Source organism: Leptosomus discolor, chromosome 2 (assembly GCF_034619465.1).
Source record: "Leptosomus discolor isolate bLepDis1 chromosome 2, bLepDis1.hap2, whole genome shotgun sequence".
In the NCBI taxonomy this organism is placed as follows: domain Eukaryota; kingdom Metazoa; phylum Chordata; class Aves; order Leptosomiformes; family Leptosomidae; genus Leptosomus; species Leptosomus discolor.
The window spans coordinates 52,473,325-52,496,597 of record NC_141392.1 but is presented as its reverse complement, the minus strand read 5'-3'; the positions used below and the strand labels follow the sequence as shown (position 1 = coordinate 52,496,597).

Genomic DNA, 23,273 nt, shown 5'->3' with positions numbered 1-23,273 from the left:
ACCTTGCTCTGAGCAGGCAGGTTGGACTAGACAAACTGCAAATCCCTTCCAACCTCAGTGACTCTGATTTATTTTTTGCCACTGCAAAATAAGCTTTACCCCCTCTTTTTTTCCTCTTCATACCAGTGCCTACTATGAACTAAGTCATCTTATGGTGGTAAGAGCAGTGAAAATACTGAGTACAGAGTTAAATGTCACACTACTATACCCGACAGCTCTGAAAACCTACAGGAAAAAAGAAAGGAAGGCTCAAAGAAAACAACAGAGGAAAGCTACAATGCTAGTTACTAGTTTTGCACAGAGCTTGTATTTTTCAGAAGAGAAGCTCTCAGGAGTATATTACAGAAAGTAGCAATAAAAAGCTTTTTTACAATCTCACAACTGCAAAATTAAATCAGCAGGTGAAAACTACGTTAAGTCAGCAATCCAAAAAAACATCAGAAGTCCAAAGCGGTAGAAGATAGTTTCAAGAAACCAAAACTAAACACAGAAGAAAAAGTCACAGAAAACCCACAGAAATAAAGGAGAAACAGAAACAGCAACAAAAAAGGTATTTGGTACAGAGAACATTAGAAACCCCGAGAAGCCGATCTGCCAAAGTTGAAAAGAACTTCCTCTGAAGTCAGTCGCTCTTTCCCCTGCCTAGCCATATGGATGCAGAAGCTTACAAATACCTTGTAATCCAAACCCAACATAAGTATTAGCCTAAAACCTCCTAAAGGAAACTCAGTAAACTCAATCTTATCCTTACATTTCAATTTGTTCCTGCATCCAGTGCTAGTCAGAAGTAAGATTTTTGGTCAATATGCACAGCTGATAAATGCTAGAAGAAAGTAAGCATGGCTCATGCAAGAATTAGCTTGGTTCTGAAGCAAAAGTCTTTCCAAGCACAATCACTGCTGAAAATCAACTGAAATAACTATTAAAAAGGCAAACTTTAAGAAGTGATCTTTACTAATTCAGTGAAAGCTTAAGTGCCCTGCCATTTCTTTAAGTACAGAAAATGTGATGCTATAGATATATGGGAAACATAGCACATGGATACTGGCTCAAAAGCTGGTATTCCTGTAACAACCTGAAAAAAACTACGCTCTCTAAATACTTACAGTACACTCTTGCATCTCCTGTTCCTTAGTTGCCAGCCTCATCACCAGAATATTTTCTCTTCGGGCAGACTCTTGCTGTTGCTGTTTCAACTTCTCTTCAGATTCTCTCAATCCCGTCACATCATTAGCTAATACAAGTGATAACACACAAGAAACGTATTTTATAGCATCCTCTCATGAACAGTTTATAAAGACAGCTAAAAGAATCTAAAAACCAAATTGATAAATAGCAAAAAAGTCATAAATAAGCATGACTATAATAAGCGTAACTAAGAAAAAAATCAAGGTATCATTAAGTATTAGAAGAGTTTGACAACAGCTGGTTTCAAATACATCTTTCTGCTCCTTCCTTAAGACTTACTAAGCTTTTGAAAAAAGTTTCCATATTTATACAGGAAATAACTTTTAAAATGCTTGCTTAACCAACTACTATTACAACTTGCAGTCTTAAGCTCAGGAAGTTGGAACTGTCCTGGTATCTATGAGGTGTTGAAGCCAGGGTGGGGGAGGAGGGAAGCCTACACTGGCAAAAATGATCCGCAGTCTGTAAAACAGTGCTGTGTGTGGTCAATCCTCAAAGTGGTCTCAGCACTCCATGAGTGAACAGTAAGTCATTCGAGTACTTCAGAAATGGCAGTTCAGTCACAACTAGGATTGTTCTGATCCATGAACTTTTATGAAATGTTATATATGAAATATGCGAGAAGGGAGCACAGCACATGCCCAAATTATTCAAACAGGAACATGGGTGTGGAGCCTGATACAAACAGTATGTATTCACTCTGCTACTTGGCATGTATAAAATGTCGTCAAGTTGGAATAACTAAGATTTTTAGTTTTCCTAATTACTTGAGAATGATCGGCTGTAAATGCAAATCAAGAACAAACTGCTTCAGCACAATTATGTCTAAATAATTATTTGCAGATAACTCAGTAATACTGATTACTAGAGCCTGTACTACTTTCCAAAAAAAAAAAAAAAAAATCAAGAAACGGGGAACATTATACCAATTTATTTATCTGTGTAGCACAGTTTGAGATTAGAATGAAATCAACCGCTTACATTTGCTATCTCCAAAACTCAAACATAATGGGGGGGCAGCAGAAAAGGGATGTAACAGAGAAGAGGGAGGACACCTGTTTGCACTGACAGAAAAACACCCTTCAAACTCAGTGGTACCAAGTCTTAAGTATTTAGACTGTAAAGGTGAGGTGAGAACAGGAAAAAGCCCATCTCCAGCTGCCAACACAATTTAAAAGTGATTTAGGACTGGCAATTCAGTCACTTCCAGAATGTATTCAGCTTTTCCCATTTCAGAGTAGGATGTTCTCCCCATATTCTCTTTTGAAAGACTGAAGTACAGACGAAGTGTTGTTTTGGGTTTGTTTTGTTTTGTTTTTTAAAGACCACATAAGACTGACAATCAAATAGTCAAATTTACCTAATCAGATCAAACACTACTTGGGGACTCATTTTAGACCTTTACCTCTACAAACTATTCCCCATTCCATGTGGTTTACAATCCTGTGAGACTACTGAAGGCACAAACATTCATGGAGTACTTTGGTGGAGAATAACATTTCCTTTCATACAGAAAAGACACCTATTTGTGGGGTTATGTTTTGAGACTTTTCTCCCCTAGCAGTCTGGGTACAAATGGTCCTACAGATGCAAAAATAGATTTTTTAGATGCTGTGTAAGATCTGTAAAGGATTAAGTGGCTAAGAAAGCTAGGAAAGGCTTAAAAACTTAACACTAGAAAAAACAGGGACTTCTTTCTGAAAAGTAACTGACATAGATCATAATCTCCAACAGTTTTAGAAAGCACAAACATCACTCGAACACTCCGCTTCATGCAAACGTCCAAGTAACTTGCACCATTTTGAAACTTGGCTAACTTACAATTAAGGTCTGTGTACTTGCCCTCCAGAGCTTGCACATATGCTTCATACTGCTTCCACCTATTGCAGAGATAGAGAAAAAAGAATTTTCTGAAGCTCAGTCTATTAAGATCAAGGCATCTCATTCATAAACCTTCAGAGTATACTTTCATACTATAATCAGAAAATGTCAAGAGGTAATTACACAATTGCATAAGAGAATTACAGTTTTTTAAAAACAGGCTTTTAATCATGGAAATAGTTAAACCCACTTTGCATCTCAAAAGGATAAAAAGGTAGCTGTGCACTACAACACTTAAAATTGACATCTTAAAACTTACTGTAATATTTTAAACAAACATTAGGATCAAACCCTTATTACTTGGTTATTGCTGTAAAGTACCCAAGATACATCTCATTCTTAAAGCAGAACACTTCAAACAAAATTCTGTAACAGAAACCATAATGTAAAGACAACAAAGTGTTACCCAGCGAACAACAAGACAAACAAACGTATTACAATAACCTAGAGTACCAATTTTAGTGTAAGTGGTTATACCAGCTCATTCAAATCAAGACCACACTCTGACTACATTCATCAATCAGAAGCCAACCAGTTTAATAACCGTTTGAAGGCATGTTATTTAAGCAATTCATTCACAGTCAGAAAACCTCAGACTTAACAGCACTGCATTTGATACAAACGATCAAATCAGTAGCAAATAAAGTCTGCAGTAAAGCTCAGTCTGACATGCCTTACCCACAAAGTTCACAGGATGATGTTTTCAGGGGTTTTTTGTCTGTTCTTAAAATACTTTGCTCCTAACTATGCATCTTCCTCACGATGATACAATTCCACATTACAAAACAAATTCATCAAATAGCTTACTGTCAGAGAAAGGGAAGGTTTCTGCTCCCTCCTCCCAACCACTCTTTCTCCCTAACACCTATTCTACACCAGACTCATCATAATGGCTCTTTTTTAACACCCTCACCTATACCACCACTGTCTCAATCAAAACTATAAAATCTAACTCCACATCATTTCTGGCCATTTAATGTATTCAAACAGGTTGTTAAAGGGTCTAAGAAGCATCAGATCTGTAACAGCAAGTGAGATCACATCACTAGGAAAAGTGAAAGTAAGCACCAGATCTCTTCCTTCTAACAACAACAAAATTTCACATCTCTTCAGCTGAACATGAAATCAGCATGAATTAACTCTCTTAAGCTCTGTAGAAGAGAGAAGTTGTGTTCCCACTTAACCCTTGAACTTATCTCTCCACTCTAAAAAGAACACTGCTAGAAACAAAAGTTTCACAGTTTGACCACTGAAAGTTCTATGTTAGTTCAGGAGATTTCAATCCCCCCCAAAGAAAGACTGGAACAGTCTACTACATAGCAAACATGGAAAAAAGCACATAATTTTTACATGAAAGAATTACACAAAATACAAGAGTTGGTCTTCAAACACAGCTGCAAGATTACTTAACTTTAAGTTACATCTCACAGCCTAAAACCACTAATTCTGTCAAAATCACGACACACTCCCTCGATAACGGAAGCTATACAAAGAGCATGTGAAATGAAGACCTGAAACACAAGTTAAGCAGCCACGACAGACACCACCAGAAACAAACACACACACACCACCAGAGAGCCCATGGTCACCAAGAACATCAGAGACAACACCTCTAAGACACCTCTCAACAACTGCTAGTATTATTTAAGCAAGAAGTGAATTCCTGGAGAAGAAAACCCAGAGTACACTAGGCCATGTCACGGACTTTAAGTCACACACCTGCCAGCTCTTCTAGAAACATGACTCTTCAGACGTCACATTTTGTCAAAAACCTGGTGAAGACTGTTGCAGATCATCCTTCAGCAAGCTGGACGGGGTCTGGCTGAGATGGAGTTAACTTTCCCCACAGCAGCCCTCACCATGCTGTGCTTTGTAGTGGTAGCTAGAAAGGTGTTGATGACACACCAGTGTTTTGGCTACTGCTGAGCAGGGCTCACACAGCATCAAGGTTGTCTCTCCAACATTCTGCCCTCACCTCATCTGGGGGTTGGCAAGATCTTGGGAGGGCATACAGCTGACCCAAACTGACCAAAGAGATATTCCATACCATATGGGGGGCATTCATTAGTACAACATTTGTCTTCCAGAGCAACTGCCACACATACTGAAGCTCTGCTTCCCAGGAAGTGGCTGAATATTGCCTGCTGATGGGACATAGAGTGTATTTTGTTTTCCTTCGCTTTTGCTTTATGCATCTGCCTTTATCCTGACCCATGAGTTTTATTCCATCTCATTTTCTCCCCACCCCAGTCCTGCTGAGAAGGGGAGTGACAGAGCAGCTTGGTGGGCACCTGGCATCCTGCCACAGTCAACCCACCACACAAGTTTATGAAATTGTACAGAATAAACTTGTGATCACCACACTGACCCAGAGAGAACTCTTCAACAATCAAGTCATCGGTTTTAAAACTTGAACTTTTTCTACGACAGCAGCTTTACTTTCACACACACGCACTGTCTGAATTTTGCTACAACTAGAGATCTCAGAAGCAATTTTGTCTTCTAGCAATTGAGCTGGTTTTCACATCACTTCAGGCAAAACAGAAAGCTAGCAACTACAGAGACAAAAATCAGGCTTATTTCATGCAATTAGATTTAAAAAAAAACATTAAAACAGTCAATCAAATAGTCTAAAGGCATCAAAATAAGAAGTGAAATATAATTAGTTTAAAAACATTCACATTAATGAAGCAGACCATTCTTATAAATAACTCCAGCTCAGGAAAACACGCAAATATACTGGTAAGCCCTTACTGCAAGGGGACTGATGGCTTTTCCATCAAACTTGCAGTTGTGAGTCTTCATCTACTGTGTATGTATTTTTGTAATGATCTCAGTAATCCTGAGGACTAGCATGTCAAAAATATTTACCAAATATATCAACAAGACAGTTTCTTGAGAACACTCATGAAACCAAGTTAAAGGAAGGATAACAACAATTTTTTTTGATGTGTATATATATATATGCTTTGACTAGTTTGGGGTATTTTAAAAACAGTCTTATGATGGCCTTGATAATTCAGTTTCGACTTAAGTGTTTATTAACTGCCTTAAACACCTTTTATAATTTTTAAGTTAAGTCTCCTCTTGTAATAACTTTTCCTGTTCAGTGCCTTTAATAATCTATTCTCCTAAACAGTCTTTCCAGCTTATTTCACTACATTTACAGTAGTAGCACAGATCATTAACAGAGGGAATTGAAGTGGAATTCTGATCTCTGAAAAGCTGAAGTGACAAAGTTGTAGCTTCTGAAGTTACACAAAATAAAATAAAAAGGAAAATAAGGAACTGTGACAGAATAAAATATTTTTAAAAATGAAGATGCTGAAGATCATTGATGATATTTTTAGTGCTTCAACTCTAAACATTGTTAACTCTTAGCTGTTTATTCCTTCTCTGTTTATTATGTCTACACTGGTAGATAAGACCAGATGACACTAGGATTAAACAGGACAGGTGTAAAACTGTTATTTCTAGGTCCCAAATGACTCCATGAATGGTATTTGAGTCTGTAACACCACTCTCTAAAGGAACAATTCTCATGAACAGTAAGTGGGCAGCCTTTCCAGATGCAAGACTTTGGTCTTACATCGTACAAGTGAATCTCCATGCACAACAGTTTTGCTTCTACATGTTTTTCAGTAATGGGGACTCCCAGCTGCTGACATGCAAGGCTGAGGTGAGCCTGCATTCCCATTAGGTGAATCTCACACGCTAAGTTTTCACACAGAGCCTGAAAGAGGTGACAAGGACAGCAAGTTTCTGGAATGCTGTAATGATGCCTTTGCTCAGTGATGGAATCTCAGCCATGCCATGCTGAAATCAGACAGCACAATCTGAGGCTAATCTAGCAGTGGATGTAGTATCACAGAAAACCCAGCTACCAAGCACAACTCCAGTGCAGTCCAAAGGTTCAGAACTACAAGTTAAAAAAAAAAAAACCACCAGAAAAAACACACACAAGAAAAGCAAAAGAGCAAGTATGATTTGAAGCCTTCATTAGGCCCTACTGCTGTCAGGAAACAGCTAGTCAACTCACAGATGTCACTGTATGCCACCAAACAGGTCTTTATTTCACAGTTAGTAACTTTAATGAAAACGGTATCCAGAAATACTGTAGTCCTCTGCATAAAAACATTCAACTTTCCCGTATGACACCAGAACACATTGAAGAGCTCAGATAAATTATGTAAGTTTCCATATAGCATTCCTGAGAATTACACACTTCAAACATTTTCCAGCTAGCTCACTTCACAGGATATTCAGGGAAAAGATTTTTGCCCCTAAACACATTTTAAAGTTCAGTAAAGGAAACACGTTCAAAAAAAATCAATAGTGACACAAGCAGAAGTATTCCTGCCGCCCCCCCCAACTGTTTCAGAATTAAAACCTGAAGATCACTACTAGAACATCTTCAACCACAGGAGGAAAGAATTCCCCTCTAGGAAACTCTGCCTTACTTGAAGATGATATAGCCCTTCTACCAGGTTCCCATCTGCACTTAATACCTGCGTTAAACTTTTTTTAATACACATAGGTAAAATCAACACTTAGTGCTGTAACAATTCAGTTTTCAGTTAAACTATTTAAGAATTTGCACATACTTCCAAAAGCTCCTTTAAATAAACCAAATAAACCAGTGATTTATAGGAACTCACTGGCCAGACCTTAAGTCTGAAGCCTTTCTTCCCAAGATACAAGAATGAGATAGTTCTCCTCTTTACACATGTGATTTAAGACATGGATTGGTTTATGCAAACATGAGAGCTGCCTTGACCTCCTAGCCCTGTATTGCCCCTTCTGGTACACCTGTAGGGGACTCTGGCAGCTCATCGGTGAACTCAAACGGGGGAAAAAGACAATGCCTAAAAGACAGCTTTCTTCTCCAATCGGTTTGGTTTCCACTGAATATTGGCTTCTTGATCTGTTTAGTAGTTCATATCAGTAATCTGATGGCTAAACATCAGCAATCTGAAGAGCCTCACTAAAGTGCTACTTGGAAAGGCTCTAAAAACAGAGACTGAGCCCTACGCAGGACCAGGAAGATAGTCCAAATCATATTTACATTCAAGGGGTTGCTTATAGTCTCACAAGGACTGGAAGGTAATTGAGCAGTATTATGTAGGTTAGTCAATTCCCTGGATTCCTGAAAAACATTAAGCAGACTTAAAGACTCCACAGCTTCAAAATACCTCTATAAATACCACTATTTTTCTTGGAGCACCCGTTTTTTATGCTGAGTTTTGGTGTTCACTTTTTCCAAGAATAAATGATAAGCACTTATGAAGCAGGGCACACCCAACATTGCACCTAAGCCATTCTGAAAGTGACTGGCTGTTAAGTCCATGTTGATTGAAGTTCAGTAGAAGCACTGCATTTCCTCAGAATTGCTTGTGTAAACTGGGGTGCCTCTGTGTTTTACAGACTAACCATTAGGCTAAATGATCAGGGCAATACTGATCAGATTTTTAGGTATGATCCACAGAGTGCTTTGTTACTGTGTTCCTGGCTCTTCTTTCTTTGCAGAAGCTCCTACAGAGTCAAGCTAAGTGGCTACTGCATCAAAGAGAGGAGGGGAAAGACGAACAACGTAAGTCCACAGCAACAACCGAGACAAGCAGAGATTCCCAAAAGGCCAGACTGAAAGGCTTCTTGATGCTGCTCACGTTTAGTCAACAGAAGTTAAAAATGAGCAAACCTAAGTTATGTACTTTGCTGAAAAAGGATAATGAAATTTGGATTCATGGCACAAGAACTACCAAAAAATAATTAATATTTTCTACACATGTATTTTATCAGTGCAATTGTACATGGATGATGATTTATTGCCTAAAAGGCTGAAAGCAGACAACACATGCCTATATCTTAAAAAGCATTTGCCTCATCAAAGCATGGACCAAAAAAATGCATTCCAAATCTTAAGACCATCTAGTAGTGGTCAAAACATGCTTTTCTATGTCTCAAAGTAGTAGAGATGCCTTTGAATAAAATATGGCATACATAAAATAGTGTTATCTTTTATTCCAATTTACGACGAAGCCAGCAGTTAGGGTAGCAGTTGCTAGTTTTACTTGAAATCACAATTAAAGCTGAACTTACTATAAATCCATTAAATATGCACCCCATTCAAACAAAAAAACAACAGCATTCATAGAACTGCTTAGTGCAAACAAATAAAATTGACGTGGCCAAAATGGCATTTAAGTTTCCACTTTTGGGTATAATGGACGGTTATTCTCCTTAAATCCAGCAAGTGGCCTTTTTGAGAGCAGAAGTTGCTTTGACTACACTAGTAAGAAGATTCAATAGCAACACAGCTGTCATTAGCAAATTCCCTTCTGTCTCTTCATTAACAGTTTAGCTGATGACATACTTTACCTCCTTGGGTGCATCCATCACACTCTCACTTGAATATATGCTGGAAATGGATCTCTTCCATGGTAGCAACTAATCATTGCAAGTTACAGAAACTGCAATTGGAAACCTTTTGTTTGTTTGTTTTCACACTATCAATCAGAAAGCAAGTGACACAGGATCCACACTTTAGTACTTTGACAGGAATTTTATATCTGGAAGTAAGGGTATAGCTTTACAGCCTTAGGAGTCTGCTATTTCCAGGGACAATCTTGAGTATGGAAACTTCTATAAAAAGGCTCACAAGGCCTAAAGCACTTAACACCAAAGCAGCACTTTTCCCTACTGTTTAAATACATTGTCCTTCACTAGCCAAAAGACTAGATACTGGGAGGAAACTAGAAATCAAATTTTAAACATAGAGCCAGACTACACTGACTCCCCTGGAAAGAACTGTCACCTCAGAAGTGGCTGGCAGAGCAGTTTGCCCAGAAGAGGGAGTAGCAGATCATAAAGTGTTGCACTTGTTATCCTCACGTTTCTACACAGTTTAGTCTTTGTTCTAGGAAACAGCTGTATTTAACTTGAGAGACCCTGATAATGCCAGTAACTTAAGAGTTTACAAAAAGCCAAGAGCTAAGTTTACCAAAACACACACCCTAACTACTCCAGCAGATAAACAGATGACCCACAGATGTCTAGTTAGCACCTTGTTTACACAGTTTACACACCAGGAAATTCAGGTATACAGAGGCAAGTGGCTTGGTTCAGTTTCTTTAAGCAGGTGGTCTGCCTGATAGGATTGCCTATTATTTTTTCCATGGTGACACTTAGCTTTCTGAAAGGTGAAAAAGATGGCCAGGCTCTTCTTTATGCAAGTTTTAGGTGACAAAACCTTCATTTTAACATTTTACGGTTAGTATCTCAACATGCTGAGAAGACAACTGCACAGTCTAAGAAAGCCTAAAACTTACTGTAGGAGCAGGGAGATGACATTTTTCTTATATTTAAAAATAACTTGCTATCTAGAAAGGAATGTAAGCAACCGTAGCTTCTAAAATTACAAGTGAAGAAAAACACTCCTACTGTGTATTACAAAATACTGTTCAGGATTTTTGTCTCTTTGGGAAAAGTGTCATTGTTCTCCCACCACTGCCACTATATATATATATATATAAAAATATGTGAAACAAGACAAAAACTTTACAGAAGAGATGTATCATGAAAAGGATAAAATAGCTTTTCAGAACAAGGATGCTAAAAACAACCAAAGAGGGACATCACACATCTTCCATTACAAGTTCATTAAAATGTTGACATGGAAAAACTGCTTTTCACTATACCTTAGGATGAGCTCGTCTCTAGGTAAAACCTTAAAATCCGCTTCACTAAGGCGAACCTATGGAGCAAACGGAAAAGCATAACTTATCAAGCTGTCCTGATTACCTGGGGGGGACAAAGCCACAAGTATTTTTATGCATACCTTCTTTGGGAGAGGTTCTTCATTCGTCATTGTGAACTCTGAAGGGGGAGGAAAAAAAAAAAAGGAGTTTTATTTAGTGTAGTTACTAGTGTACATGAAAGACTGAAGAAGTCCGAAACTTGTACTTCTAGCCTTAATAATCAGGGTCTGAGGAAAGCAATTTATACTACTACTTTAGTATCTCTTTGGAATAAAAGCAAATAATTTGTGAACATTACCACTAATGTTTGGGTTATGTCAAAATAACATTTTCTTCCAAGTACTTATTCTCTTACTTTTAAGATTCTGACAAACAGGAAGTATTAAACAATTATTTTTAAATCCTTGTGAATATTTTTATGAAAAGATGTCAAATAAATGGCTTCGATACACCATCGAATTCAATTCCTCTTCTGTGTAGGTACTGCAACATGATTGCATTGTGCTAGCTTAAATATTCACACTTCCTCGAGTTACAGGATATGATTCCCTACCTCAAAAAGGATAACACGCAGTATTTTCTACAACTATGATTATTAAAAATATCAAGTCCACAAAGTTTATAAGCATACAAGCAACAATGAATGCAAAGTTTGCTAGAGGCCTGCATCTTTGCAATATGCTTTCCAACAGAAAAGTTGCACATAATATTAAGATTCAACAAGCTTGTAAAGCTGCTGCAATGCACGTATACCAGGGAAGGATGTGTCAACTCCTTGGTCATGAACGCTTAGCTTCACAAAAACAATTCTCTTTAGTTAAAAAAAATATTTTCTCAAGAAGTCTTTTTTTATAGACTACCTTGGGTATTTTCACAACACTCAATGAACTAATTTAACTTTTCCACATCCGAAGACAAATCCTAAAATTGTTCGTCAATAAGACAAACAAATGCGTGCCAAAAGCAGTAGAGCCTCTTCAACCTACACTAACCATTCACAAACACACAGCACACTACCAAACAAGGCCCTGGTTAAAAAAAATGCCAGCGCCCCCCCCCAACAACAACACCCTGCCCCAAGTACAGTGCACAGATGAAACAACTTCCAAGCCTTTCATAAAATAAAAGCTGACATTAGAACCCACAGAAAGGTTTCCAAAAACATCCAGTAGAAGCATCTTGCTGACAAATGGCAGTTTCCTTTTCCTAGTCTCAGTAACACACATGCTTTTAAGTGCTTCCCTAAGAACTTCCTCTACCCCCACCCACCTTCCCTCTCACACACACGAAGTTACTAAAGCATTTCCTTATTTGAGACTGTTTTACCAAAAACGTACCTTAAATATCTTCAAGCATAAGAGGCTGTCAATACAAACTACTGGTACCAAACTCAGCCATCCAAAATAACACAGAGTAACTTCAGATCACAATTAGAATGTTTGTGACCTCTGTATTTAGGTTGCCTACCTCTTCCACCATAATTTTCCCAAAGATTTTTAGAATCTTCTAACTCCTTCAGTATTTGGAAGTAGCCTTGAAGAAAATTTTAAGTCCTCAACAGAGAGAAACATGCTTTTCAGAAGTCTCGCAGAACTACAGCTAACACTGATTAAACTGTGCACAGATGATGTCAAGACATTATTTGTGTGTTCCTCAGAGTAGTACAGGTGCACAAAAATACCGAAAAAGGTGCTTCTCCAAAGACTTGGCTTGTGAACCCTGCAGCAGCATACAACAATTATTTGCTCCCACAATCACGTCTGAAAGAAATCAAAGGCTGATGGTCCATCTAAACGTAGCCTATCTTGTATCTCCAATCTCGCTCAAGTTTCCAGCGCCCAGTTCCTACAACAGCAGCAGACCCGGCTATTCTAACCTCTACGCCCAGCACACCACCATTTACAAAGCCATCTCTTGGTTTCAGACAAGAGCACAAAAGTGCTGAATTCTGAGGTTACAGGTCACTGCATTACAGAAAATACTGTCTTACTGCCACCTATTATCACTTGTAGTAATAGAACTGTACACTAAAAAACCCACACTAGCTAAAAATATTCTACAGGTTATTTTGGAAAAGCTAGGTTGATCACATCTACGGATAAACACTAGCACTCTTTCTGTAGGTGTGAATTTCACCTCACTACTCTCATGCATCAGCTTTTTTGGCAGCTACAGTAACTTACTGAAAGCTTACAAATTTATTACTGCTACATATTTCTACCACTGTGCTCAGTGTTTTTCAGAAACATAAAGAGCATCAGGCTGACTACATCAGTTGTCACAGTGATCTGCCTTAGCTTTCTGTTCATTAACAGATGAATTCTGTATGCTACAGACAGTAACATTACAACTGAAGTGTTCAATCTTTGAATTTAATACAATAACTTTTCAAGCACTGTGCAGAAAGAGGTGCTTCTAATCACTCGGCTCTCCTCTAAAAGAAGAGATGATCTCTCTCCTGCACAGATCAGAAACACTTTCCAAGAACATGACGAAGTACTATTTTCTACAGTAAAAAGAATCAATGAAAACAAATTCCTGTATAACTGACTGGAATTAACATAATTACATTTTGTGATTTATATAATAAACAGGTTAACTGTACTATCCTAACTAAGGACTTTCACGATTTTGGGGAAATGATGGCTGCTGCGTACCATTCTTTCTGCATATCTGCTCCTGGCAACGAGCAATAAAAAACCATATTGCACCCTTAAAATAACATTGTCACGGGCACTAAAAGGATTTTTATGTAATTTCATCGTGTTTTAGGCTTTTATAGCACTTTAAATATGAAAAGAGGCGAAATGAGGAAAATGCATTTTAATTTTGGGAACTCCACTAGTCTGTACATCTTTTACTACAACGTTTAGAAAACACACGATTTAAGGATTAAAAAAACACCTAAGAAACAAAGTAATTAAATAACATCAGACATGCTGCTTTACTAGTTACACCTGAAGTAACTGCCAGGTATTTTAACGATATGAAAAAAAAAAAAAAAAAAGTCCCGTGGGGAAAACCCCGGCACAGGCTCCAGGCTTACGAAATATGAAAAAAAAAAAAAAAAAGCTTTAAAATAGCACTTTGACGGGGCAGACCTCACACTCGCCGGAGCGACCGCTACCTGGAGCCTGCTCCCGCGCCCGCCCCCACCCCCGCGCAGCCCCCGCCGGCGGCGGTCCAGGCGCGCCGCAGGCCGCTGACCGGCTGCCTCGCCGCAGCCGTCTGACAGACCCCGCTGCCGCCACCGCCCCCCCCCCCCCCCGAGCTCTGCCACTGCCCGCCCCGCCCGGCCGCCCTCGCTCGTCTGCAACGAGGGATGAGAGAAACGCGTCTCCCGCGCCCCGGGGGGGGACGGCGACGGCCGTGCCCGGGCGTGGCGACTGCCGAGGACTCGGGGAGGAGGATCCCAGCCGAGCAGCCATGCCGGGCTCGGGGCCTCGCACAAAATGGCTCTAAGTGCTTCCGCTCCTCCCCCCGCTCGAGGTGAGGGACAGAAGCCGCCGCCGGGGTTTGGCGCCCCGGGACCGCGAGGCGCCCAGTCCCTCCCGCGGGCCCCGCTGCCTCCCGTGAGGGGGAAGACGGCGGTTCCAGGGCGGCGGGGCTCGGCGGCGGGGAGGAGCGCTCGCGCGGCCACTCACCTCCCGCCCGCGGTGCGGAGGCCTCGCTCTCCCAGCACACTGGTTGCCTGGGCCGCACCCGTCACATCGAGGGCGAAACGCCGCCACCGCTCAGGCCTGCCGCCACCTCTGCGCCCGCAACCAGCTCTACGGGGACCGCCGCTCCAGAGCTGGGGTGGTCGCCGCCGCACCCCCCCCCGCCCGGGCTCCCTCGCGCGCCGCTCCCGCCCGCTCTTTATTTGCGGATTCTCTGCGCTACAAAATGGCGCCCAAGGAGGAAATGAGCGCCCGGCCGCTCCGCCCATGGGCCGCCCACTATGGTCGGGGCGGGGGGGGGCTGCGCGCGCAGCTAGCGCGGGGCGGCGGGAGCCGCTGCAGTGGTGCGCTGTGGCGGGGCACGGGGGCGCGGGGCCCCCGTCCCGCCGGAGGGCGGCGTCGGAGCGCCCCTGCCCCGCCGGTGCGACGGCTCCCTTGTGATTTGAACGTCGATTTAAAGCTTGTTTGTTAAACAAGCAGAGGGAGGGGCGGGGCAGCGGTACGCGGGGAATGCTGGGGCGGGCGGAAGGATACGGGCCCTGCTCGGTCACTGGCCGGCGGGGGGCGCCGCCGCCGCGAGAGACGGCGGGAGCGGGTTCGCCTCTGGCGGGAGCGCGGGGTGTGTGCGCGCCTGTTCCTCCGCCGCGGCCTCGCCCGTGGAACCGGCTGCCGGGGAGCGGCAGCCCCGGGGGTCTCCTGGAAAAGCTGCCCTTCTCGGAGGGCTGGCGGAAAAGACGGCATCTCTGGAGAGGAAAACTGCGCGAGGCCGTTAATGACGTGGGAGATGGGCGTCGGGCTTGGCGGCGTCACTTCTGGGGCTTTCTGCCCGTCCGCCGGGCCGCGGAGTGGACGCTTTCATTCCGGTAGACCGAGCTCAGCGGGATCGGTGCCAGTCAGTGTCGTCAATCGACAATGAAAGAAAAGGGAGTCAAATTCCAGCTGCTTCAATTAAAAGCATGAATTCAAGTTAAACATCCATTTCAGCGTTCGGGAATAATAAAGAAGAAAGCATGCTGTTTGCCCTTAATTGTAGGCTAGCACTGGGCTCCTACTTTAAAATCGAGTTTGTCTGCCTTACTATCTGTGATTTCTCAAGCAATGCTGTTAGGGAAAGTGAATACTTTCCCCTCTTGCTGGCAAAGTAATAAAGCTGCAGTAGGCTGAAGTGGTCTGTCAGCTGGGCTGCACCGGTGTAACTGGTTGTCGCTCACCACATCACTGTTGAAGATACTCCAGAAATGTCTCATGGTTCTTACCGGTAGCAGAAAGAATATATTCACTACAAAGTAGATTCCAATGTACATGCCCCCTCATCCAGAGGCATATATATATATGAATACACGGATTTTTCATTGAGAACTTGAAACATTTTGAAACCCAAGGCACGCTACAAGTGATTTGACGTGGTTACCCAAAAAAGAGTAAGGATTGTGTGATTAGCAACACGGAATCACAGAATGTTAGGGTTTGGAAGGGAGATCATCTAGTCCAACTCCCCTGCCAGAGCAGGACTGCCTACAGCAGGTCGCACAGGACTGCATCCAGGCGGGTTTTGAATGTCTCCAGAGAAGGAGACTCCACAGCCTCTCTGGGCAGCCTGTTCCAGTGCTCTGCCACCCACAGAGTAAAGAAGTTTTTCCTCATGTTCAGGTGGAAGTTTGTGTGTTCCAGTTTGTGCTTGTTGCCCCTTGTCCTGTCAGTAGGCACCACTGAAAAGAGCCTGGCCCCATCCTCCTGACACCCACCCTTTATAAGCATTGATAAGGTGCCCTCTCAGCCTTCTCCTCTCCAGGCTAAAGAGCCTGAGGTCTCTCAGCCTTTCCTCCCAAGAGAGATGCTCCAGCCCCCTGATCATCTTTGTAGCCCTCAGCTGGACTCTCTCCAGTAGTTCTTTGTCTCACTTAACTGAGGGGCCCAGAACAGGACACAGGACTCCAGATGTGGCCTCACCAGGGCAGAGTAAAGGGGGAGGAGAACCTTCCTCGACCTGCTGGCCACACTCTTCTCAATGCACCCCAGGACACCATTGGCCTTCTTGGCCACAAGGGCACATTGCTGGCTCATGGTTAACCTGTTGTCCACCTGGACTCCCAGGTCTTTTTCCACAGAGCTGCTCTCCAGCAGGTTGACCCACAGCCTGTACTGGTGCATGTGGTTATTCCTCCCCAGGTGCAGGACCCTGCACTTGCACTTGAACCTCATCAGGTTCATCTCTGCCCAGCTCTCTGCCCTGTCCGGGTCTTGCTGAATGGCAGCACAGCCTTCTGGTGTATCAGCCACGCCTCCCTGTTTTGTGTCATCAGCAAAACCACAACCACAAGGACAGAGGGCTTGAATTAATTCCTTTGAAGTCCTACCTCATTTTTAAACTGAAAAAGATAGTCTGTGATTACTGTTTGGTGTTTCCTGCTCCTGCTTTCCTCCACAAATACCTTGCAGGTAGTTGTTTTAAGCATTCAAGGTACTGATTAACAGATGAAGCCATCACAGGATATGGCAGCATGGAAGAGGTGCTGAAATACCAGAGTAGCCCTTAATGTGAACATTAATGTAGCAAATTGACTTGAGTTCCCCATGTGCAAATGTAAACATTACAATACTAAAAATGCATATAAGCCAAGCAGGACAAGAAATTTAAACTTTTTCCATATAAAAGAGATGCAAAGATATGCTCAGGGCTGCTTCTATTCTGAGTATTTCTATTCTGTATATAAATTACCTAACATTTTCTGTATGTCGGTGGTGATTTAAAGACCTTGTAATATTTGCCTGGAGTTTGGCTATTTTTTGTTATGTTCAGAAACCAGGCCCTCCTTCTGTCTGTTTAATAGTACGGATAAAGGTCTAGCTCAGATACACTGTGGAACAGTAAACCTTCCACTAGTGCCTGTTCATAAGCATGTAAAAAACATTCCTGCATTTTTTACCCTTTGTCAACACTTAGTTATTTTAAATTTGTCTTTACAAGTGTAGATTACATTTGTGGGAAACATGCTAGCTGAGCAAGAGGCAGCCAGCCAGAGACACCTAGAGGTAAGCAGAATCAGTCTGCAGAGCTTTATATTCTGGCCTGCCTTCCTTCTGTCCCTTCAAATAAACACGTGTATTATCAGCCTACACTTAATTTTTGTGTGAGAAAATAAGAGCAGCAATTCGTTAACCAGTCCTCTGATACTTTTGTGACTGTTAACTGAAATAAAGACACTCTCGAAACTATCAAAGTTTAGAGAGGAGATATTGCTTTATTCAGTGCCGGGCACTAGGGGCATTTCACCAAAGATCCAGCACACCATTGGACACCTTTGTCAGTCATTTATACACACAAAGGCACAGGTTCCACCTATCTAATTGTAATTAGACCAATTATTCTTATCCAGTCGCGAGTGTTCTATTTTGCAAGGTCAGCAGTCCCTTCTGCGCATGCCCGGGCGTCTTTGGTGGTCTCTGGTGGTCGTGGGCAGCAGAATACCCTTCCTCACATTATCCTTTTAAGGTATCGAGTGGTCTCAGGGCACCAATCTGCTGATTAGCTGTTTGCCCCATTCCTGAGGAGGATAAGGATGCTCCTGGAGGCACCTCCTTCCCACATCTAAGCCCATGTTTTGACTTACATATAGGCCTTGAAGTGATCAGTTACTGAATTGTTTTCTTTCTACCATTATTTACGATGTAGTTTCAAGGTTTAGCTGTCTTCTTGACAAATGGTAATCTCTTTCTTTAAAATAAATAATAGATAAGGGTTGGAAGCAGTTAGGCCTTTGCTACAGGCCTGGTTCTTCAGGCTACAGGAAGAGGACGTTTAACTGAAATAGCCTTTTATTCTGTTTGCACATCACCTAACGCATTGAGAACTAACCTGGGACTTTTCGGTGCTACTGGAATAAACATGTTGACACCTGCACCTGAGTTGTGTTTACAGCATGAAAACTGGAGTACATTTGCTTTTCAAATAATAGGTGCTAGCATAACCCCCAGCACTATCGCTTGTCCTCAGATGAGAGGACACATAACAATCTGTCCAAGGACCAACAAAAAAGCAAAACTCATATTTTCATTCATCTATAATGATAAGGTGAAATAGGAACCAGATTATTTAATGTGTGGGCAGGACATCTTGCCATAATTAAACACAAATAAATATGTTTAAGGTGAAATTAACCACTGCGCTTTCATTAAGTATATTGTGTTTGTATCTCTCCTGTTGTTTAAGAGGTGATCTGAAGTATATGTTAAAATTGTTGGACTCTCTTCTACGTTTGGCTTTGATGGAAAAGTTGAATAAAAAAAGGGGAAGAATGTCCTGACGAGACCGTCATTTGGTGTTAGAGCAAGCCCCCTGTGTTCCCACACCACTGCCTATCCTCCTCCTAGTGTTTCACACTGAGGGTCTGCTCAGGAGATATTAATGGAAAGAGTTCTCATTTTGTTTTAAATCTGTTTGTGTTGTCTCACTCAGTTTTAAGTTACTTGAATGACAATGTATTGTTCATTAACTTAATTATCCATTAACTCAAGGCTTGTAATTGTTTTTACCTGCTCAGTTCTGGGTTTCAGGAACTAGAGAAAGGCTAATCAGCTCTTGCAAAGGTTATCCTTGACTTGCAAGGACATGAGGTGGAGGAAGGCAAAACCACAGTACATCTGCTGCTGGAACTGAGACTGAGCTCGGGGCGGGGGGGGGGGCACTAGAAAAGACTGCTGTAGCCTACAGGTGTTGGGGAAAGATATAATGTATGGATTGCTGCATGAGAAGAAAGTGATACAGAGAAGTCCTTCAGGTAACTACTAGATAAAGATCTGGGCAGCAAAAAGCCCAAATTTGACATCAAGGAACTCCCTCTCTTAAAGAAGCTTCCTGAATACTAGGCTGCAGGCTTAATGCTTTCTTTATATCCCCTGATAAGACCTTTTTAAGGGTCTTAGTGGAATTATCACATCTTTTTCTTCTATTTTTAAAGCAAGAAGTAATTAAACTTCTTCAGAAAGCTCTTATCAGGACTTCTCTTTTAACTACCAGTTTTTTACAATTTACATATACATATAAGACTCCATGAAAGCATATATAATCAGCAGTACAGTAATGTACAGCTCCACAGAGACAATTTGATTTGGAACTCGTGTCCCAGATGGCGGCATTGCGATGCTACCACACACCTGTGAATTGGTGTGTGCAACCTAGTGGTCAGGAATTTTGTTCCTGTTAGGGGCTGACCACACCAGTGAGTGAACTCCAGAGCCTCTCCTGAAGACATGCCCTCACTGATAATCAGTCAAGATACAATTGCAGCCAAATGGTGACTCAAGATAAATTCAGTTTGGGGATGCTTGATAAGTTTGAAGATTGCATTTGAAGTACAGGTGTGCATATAGCTGCTAACGATATAAACCCAGGTATTTACTATATCTTTTTTAAGCATAGAAAAGCTGTGGTAGTTTTAATAATGCAAAGGTTTTCTGACTGAGGGGAACACAGTATTTTTTTTTAATGCTGATTAGATTATAAACTTTCCCTGACAAAAATATATTAAAGAAAAACAGAGATTGTTCTTAACACAGCCAAGAACATTTTTTGCCTATCAGGAACTTGATTTCCAAGGACGCATTCAGTCAGGCTGGAGTTTGAGGTTGAGGAATTTCAGAAAATGTAAATCTCATCCTCACTGAGAAAACAGTTTGTCCTTTGAGATATACCTTAGGTGCTGAACCTACCCATAGACAACTGTCAGTCCACTGCTAAGGGAACTTGGAAAAGAAATTAATTGTCTTACTAGACCTGAGAAGAGGCCTTAAGGTACTAAAGGCACTCAGCAAGCCTGAGTGCCGTGTATATCCTGACACAATGTCAAGTATGTGGAGAAAGCAAAAGGCTTCCTCAGATCCTTCCCAAGTGAAAAAGGCTCTGGGTTTCAGGAAATATGCTTGTTGTCGAGCTACTTGTTTTGGTAGCTGATTTAATTTTTTTTAAGAAGAGAAAAAAGGGTGACTTTGCTGTCCCTTTGTTAAAGAGCAAAAAGCTGGCTTTTTCCTTAGGCCAACTGAAGAACAATTCCTATTCCCTACCAGGAAGAAAAGTGATTTCAAACACAGACAAAGCACAGAAAACCTGTATCTAAAGGGTCAATGCCTCTCAAATGCTTTCTGATGAGAACTATGGATCCCATAAGTATCAAGGATTATGAGGCGTCTTACATGATTACTGCGGCAAGGTTTGACTCCTGTCTTTCAAGATGCTGGTTTTAAAACACACTGCTACAAAAGCAGTCAGGTGTGTTCCATGCTGCCGGCAAAGAATAAAAAACAAAAGAGAATTAAGGGCAGGCAGAATACTCTTACCACTGTTAGTAACAAAAGTCCCAAATGTTGGCCAATTATTTGACATTAAATTTAAGTATCATAAGTACCCTATCCTACAGCAAAGGGCCAGTTCGATAAGATACAAAGATGGATCACTTCTGATTCAAACTTACGTCTTGATCATGGGAACACATTGACATGTGCTTATTTCATTGCCGTCAGTGTTTCCACACAGCTGCAGATCAACTGAACACCGATGAGTATGTGAATAATATTGTATCTCCGTGAGTGACCAGAGGAGCACACCATTTTCTTCTGGCTGTGCAATATGGAATGATGCAAGGCAACACCAGCGGGAAAAGAAAGGAGCCACATCTCCTTCCCCGAGGAATCCAATGTGCATTTTTTTTTTTTGGTAAGGATCTCGACAAAGCAGATATTAGTACCATTATTTGTATATAAGATTTTAAAGACTGAAGAATTTACTGTTACAGGGAAGTTGTAAAAATTAAGCTTTTGAAAATTATGGCATGATCTTGTATCAAGATTTACTAATTTAAACTAATTGTTCCTTGCAATTTTTTTGCATATAAGAGGTGCAGCTTAGTTTTTACCAAACTTGCACCTCAAGAAAACTATTTTTGTAAATATTCACCGACCAAGTATCAGATTTGTGGTATAAAGCAAGGATTTCACACCTTGAGAGCATTGCTGATCTCTGCGAAGGTTAAATTTAGGAAACATTTTTTAGCAGAAGAGTAAATTAGTGAACACTGAAATACTCTAAATTTTAGCCTATTTCTAAGAAATCTGAGCCACCATTACCAAATGAAAATGCCAAAATCTTTGCACTTTGAGTATTTCAGATAAGGCACAAGTCCATTTCATTGTGTTCATAGAAAGGTAATAAATAAACTTTGTACAACATAGCTTTACTCTTTTACTGATAGCAAGTAAGCTGTCTGTTCTGAATTGATGTCCTAATTTTAATGACTGACTTAACTTCCCAGAGCTTAGATTTCCAAGAAAGGGTAAAATGTACCAGCATAGGGCAGTAGTTTGCTATTGAGTATTATGCTGCTCATTAACTACACGGAATTTAAAAGCAGAGCTGCCTAGTCACGTTTAATAGGTTCTTTTCTACATTTAAATAACTTAACTTCGACCTGTACCACACACGTTTCATAATTATTTGCCTTTGTGCAATTGCTACGTTATTTTGTTCCTTACATGTCCCTTTTATCCATTTGGATCTCAATCCTGGACACTGTCCAAGCAGAGTTAAATAGGATACTGCAAGTCTGATAAAGCTAGCAAGATAAAACTCATTCATCTCTGTCAGGGTGGCCCAGCATTGCAGCCTTGTCCGTCACTCGTGTTGAGTTGCAAAAAAGTTCTGCTGTTTGGGGCTGAGAGCAAAGGTGCAGCAGGTTGGCTTTTTGGGGTGAGCTGGCCTGAAGTCCTTAAGGCTGCTTCACATTCAAACTCTCCGTCTCCTAGTGGATTAAAAGTGAAGTGTGAGGAGGGAAGCGGGTGAAGCCTCACTTTATGTTCTATTCAGTATTCATGAGGATACTTGTAAAGTTTTAAATACAAGGGAATGCTGTCTGTAAGGCTTACCTCAGGTATACTGTCATTTTTGGACTTTGCACACATCTAACATTCAGTGTTAATCTAAGCTCATCTTACATTATTGATTTTGTATTTGCATTGGTGACCTTAAGTTGTAATCAGTCAAATATTACATTAAGAATGACGTATTGGTGTATGGTACACTTGATAAACTATGTTACTTGGTCTTGCCCTCATAAAGCTATATTACTCATTCCCTACTGAATTTTGAAAAGGTGCAGGGGCTACATCCAGTCACATAGGGTTGCTCAGGAGCTGTACAGTATTTTTCTAAAACAATCACTCTGTGTTGTATAAATCCTATATTCCTAAGTGTTGCTTGTACAGTAGATCTACTAATTACTTACTCTTGAGTCTTTTGAAAAGACACTGAACATGTTTTTCCCATCCAGATTTAATTTGAGGTTTTTGATAATGTTATCAGCTGCCCTGAGCACACACAATCATTAAAGAAAAGCTATAGCACATGCCAGTTGCCTATTAATGCATCCTTAGGAGACTGGTAGATTAGCCCACTTAAGGATTCGGCTGCCTACGGAATTTTCCAGAGATTTCCTTTCCCGAAGATATCTGAGTGGATTCTTCTCCTGCCAAAAGCTGGAAACCCCACAGTAATTGAATAGATCTTATGGCACACGTATCCCTCCTCCTTTGGCCTTATCCTTCAGTCAGACTGAAATATCTAAAAGCAAAAACCCATTTTGAGTGTTGGAGTTACTCTGACCAGCATGGTTTAACAGAGTTATTGGTGAAATCTAGACTAACAGTCTTGCTTTCCATAGCCGAAGTGGGGTTTTTTTCCTATCTAGTAATGCTGTAGCTTTTTGCGTTGTAAAGCAAGAATAATGACTGGTAAGAGCCA

At 41.3% G+C, this 23,273-nt stretch overlaps 1 protein-coding gene across 1 annotated transcript in view; it reads right to left on the bottom strand.

Moving 5' to 3' along the window:
* Window positions 1-14,565, bottom strand: part of WTAP (WT1 associated protein) — a 28,552-nt gene extending 13,987 nt beyond the window's left edge. Inside the window, exons 1-5 of the mRNA XM_086482380.1 lie at window positions 14,471-14,565; window positions 10,907-10,944; window positions 10,767-10,822; window positions 3,010-3,068; window positions 1,107-1,234 (exon numbers count right to left, since the gene is read on the bottom strand). Coding sequence (XP_086338506.1) covers window positions 1,107-1,234; window positions 3,010-3,068; window positions 10,767-10,822; window positions 10,907-10,936 — 273 coding nt within the window. The 5' untranslated portion in view covers window positions 10,937-10,944; window positions 14,471-14,565. The remainder of the gene's footprint in view (window positions 1-1,106; window positions 1,235-3,009; window positions 3,069-10,766; window positions 10,823-10,906; window positions 10,945-14,470) is intronic.
* Between the last annotated feature and the right edge of the window lie 8,708 nt (window positions 14,566-23,273).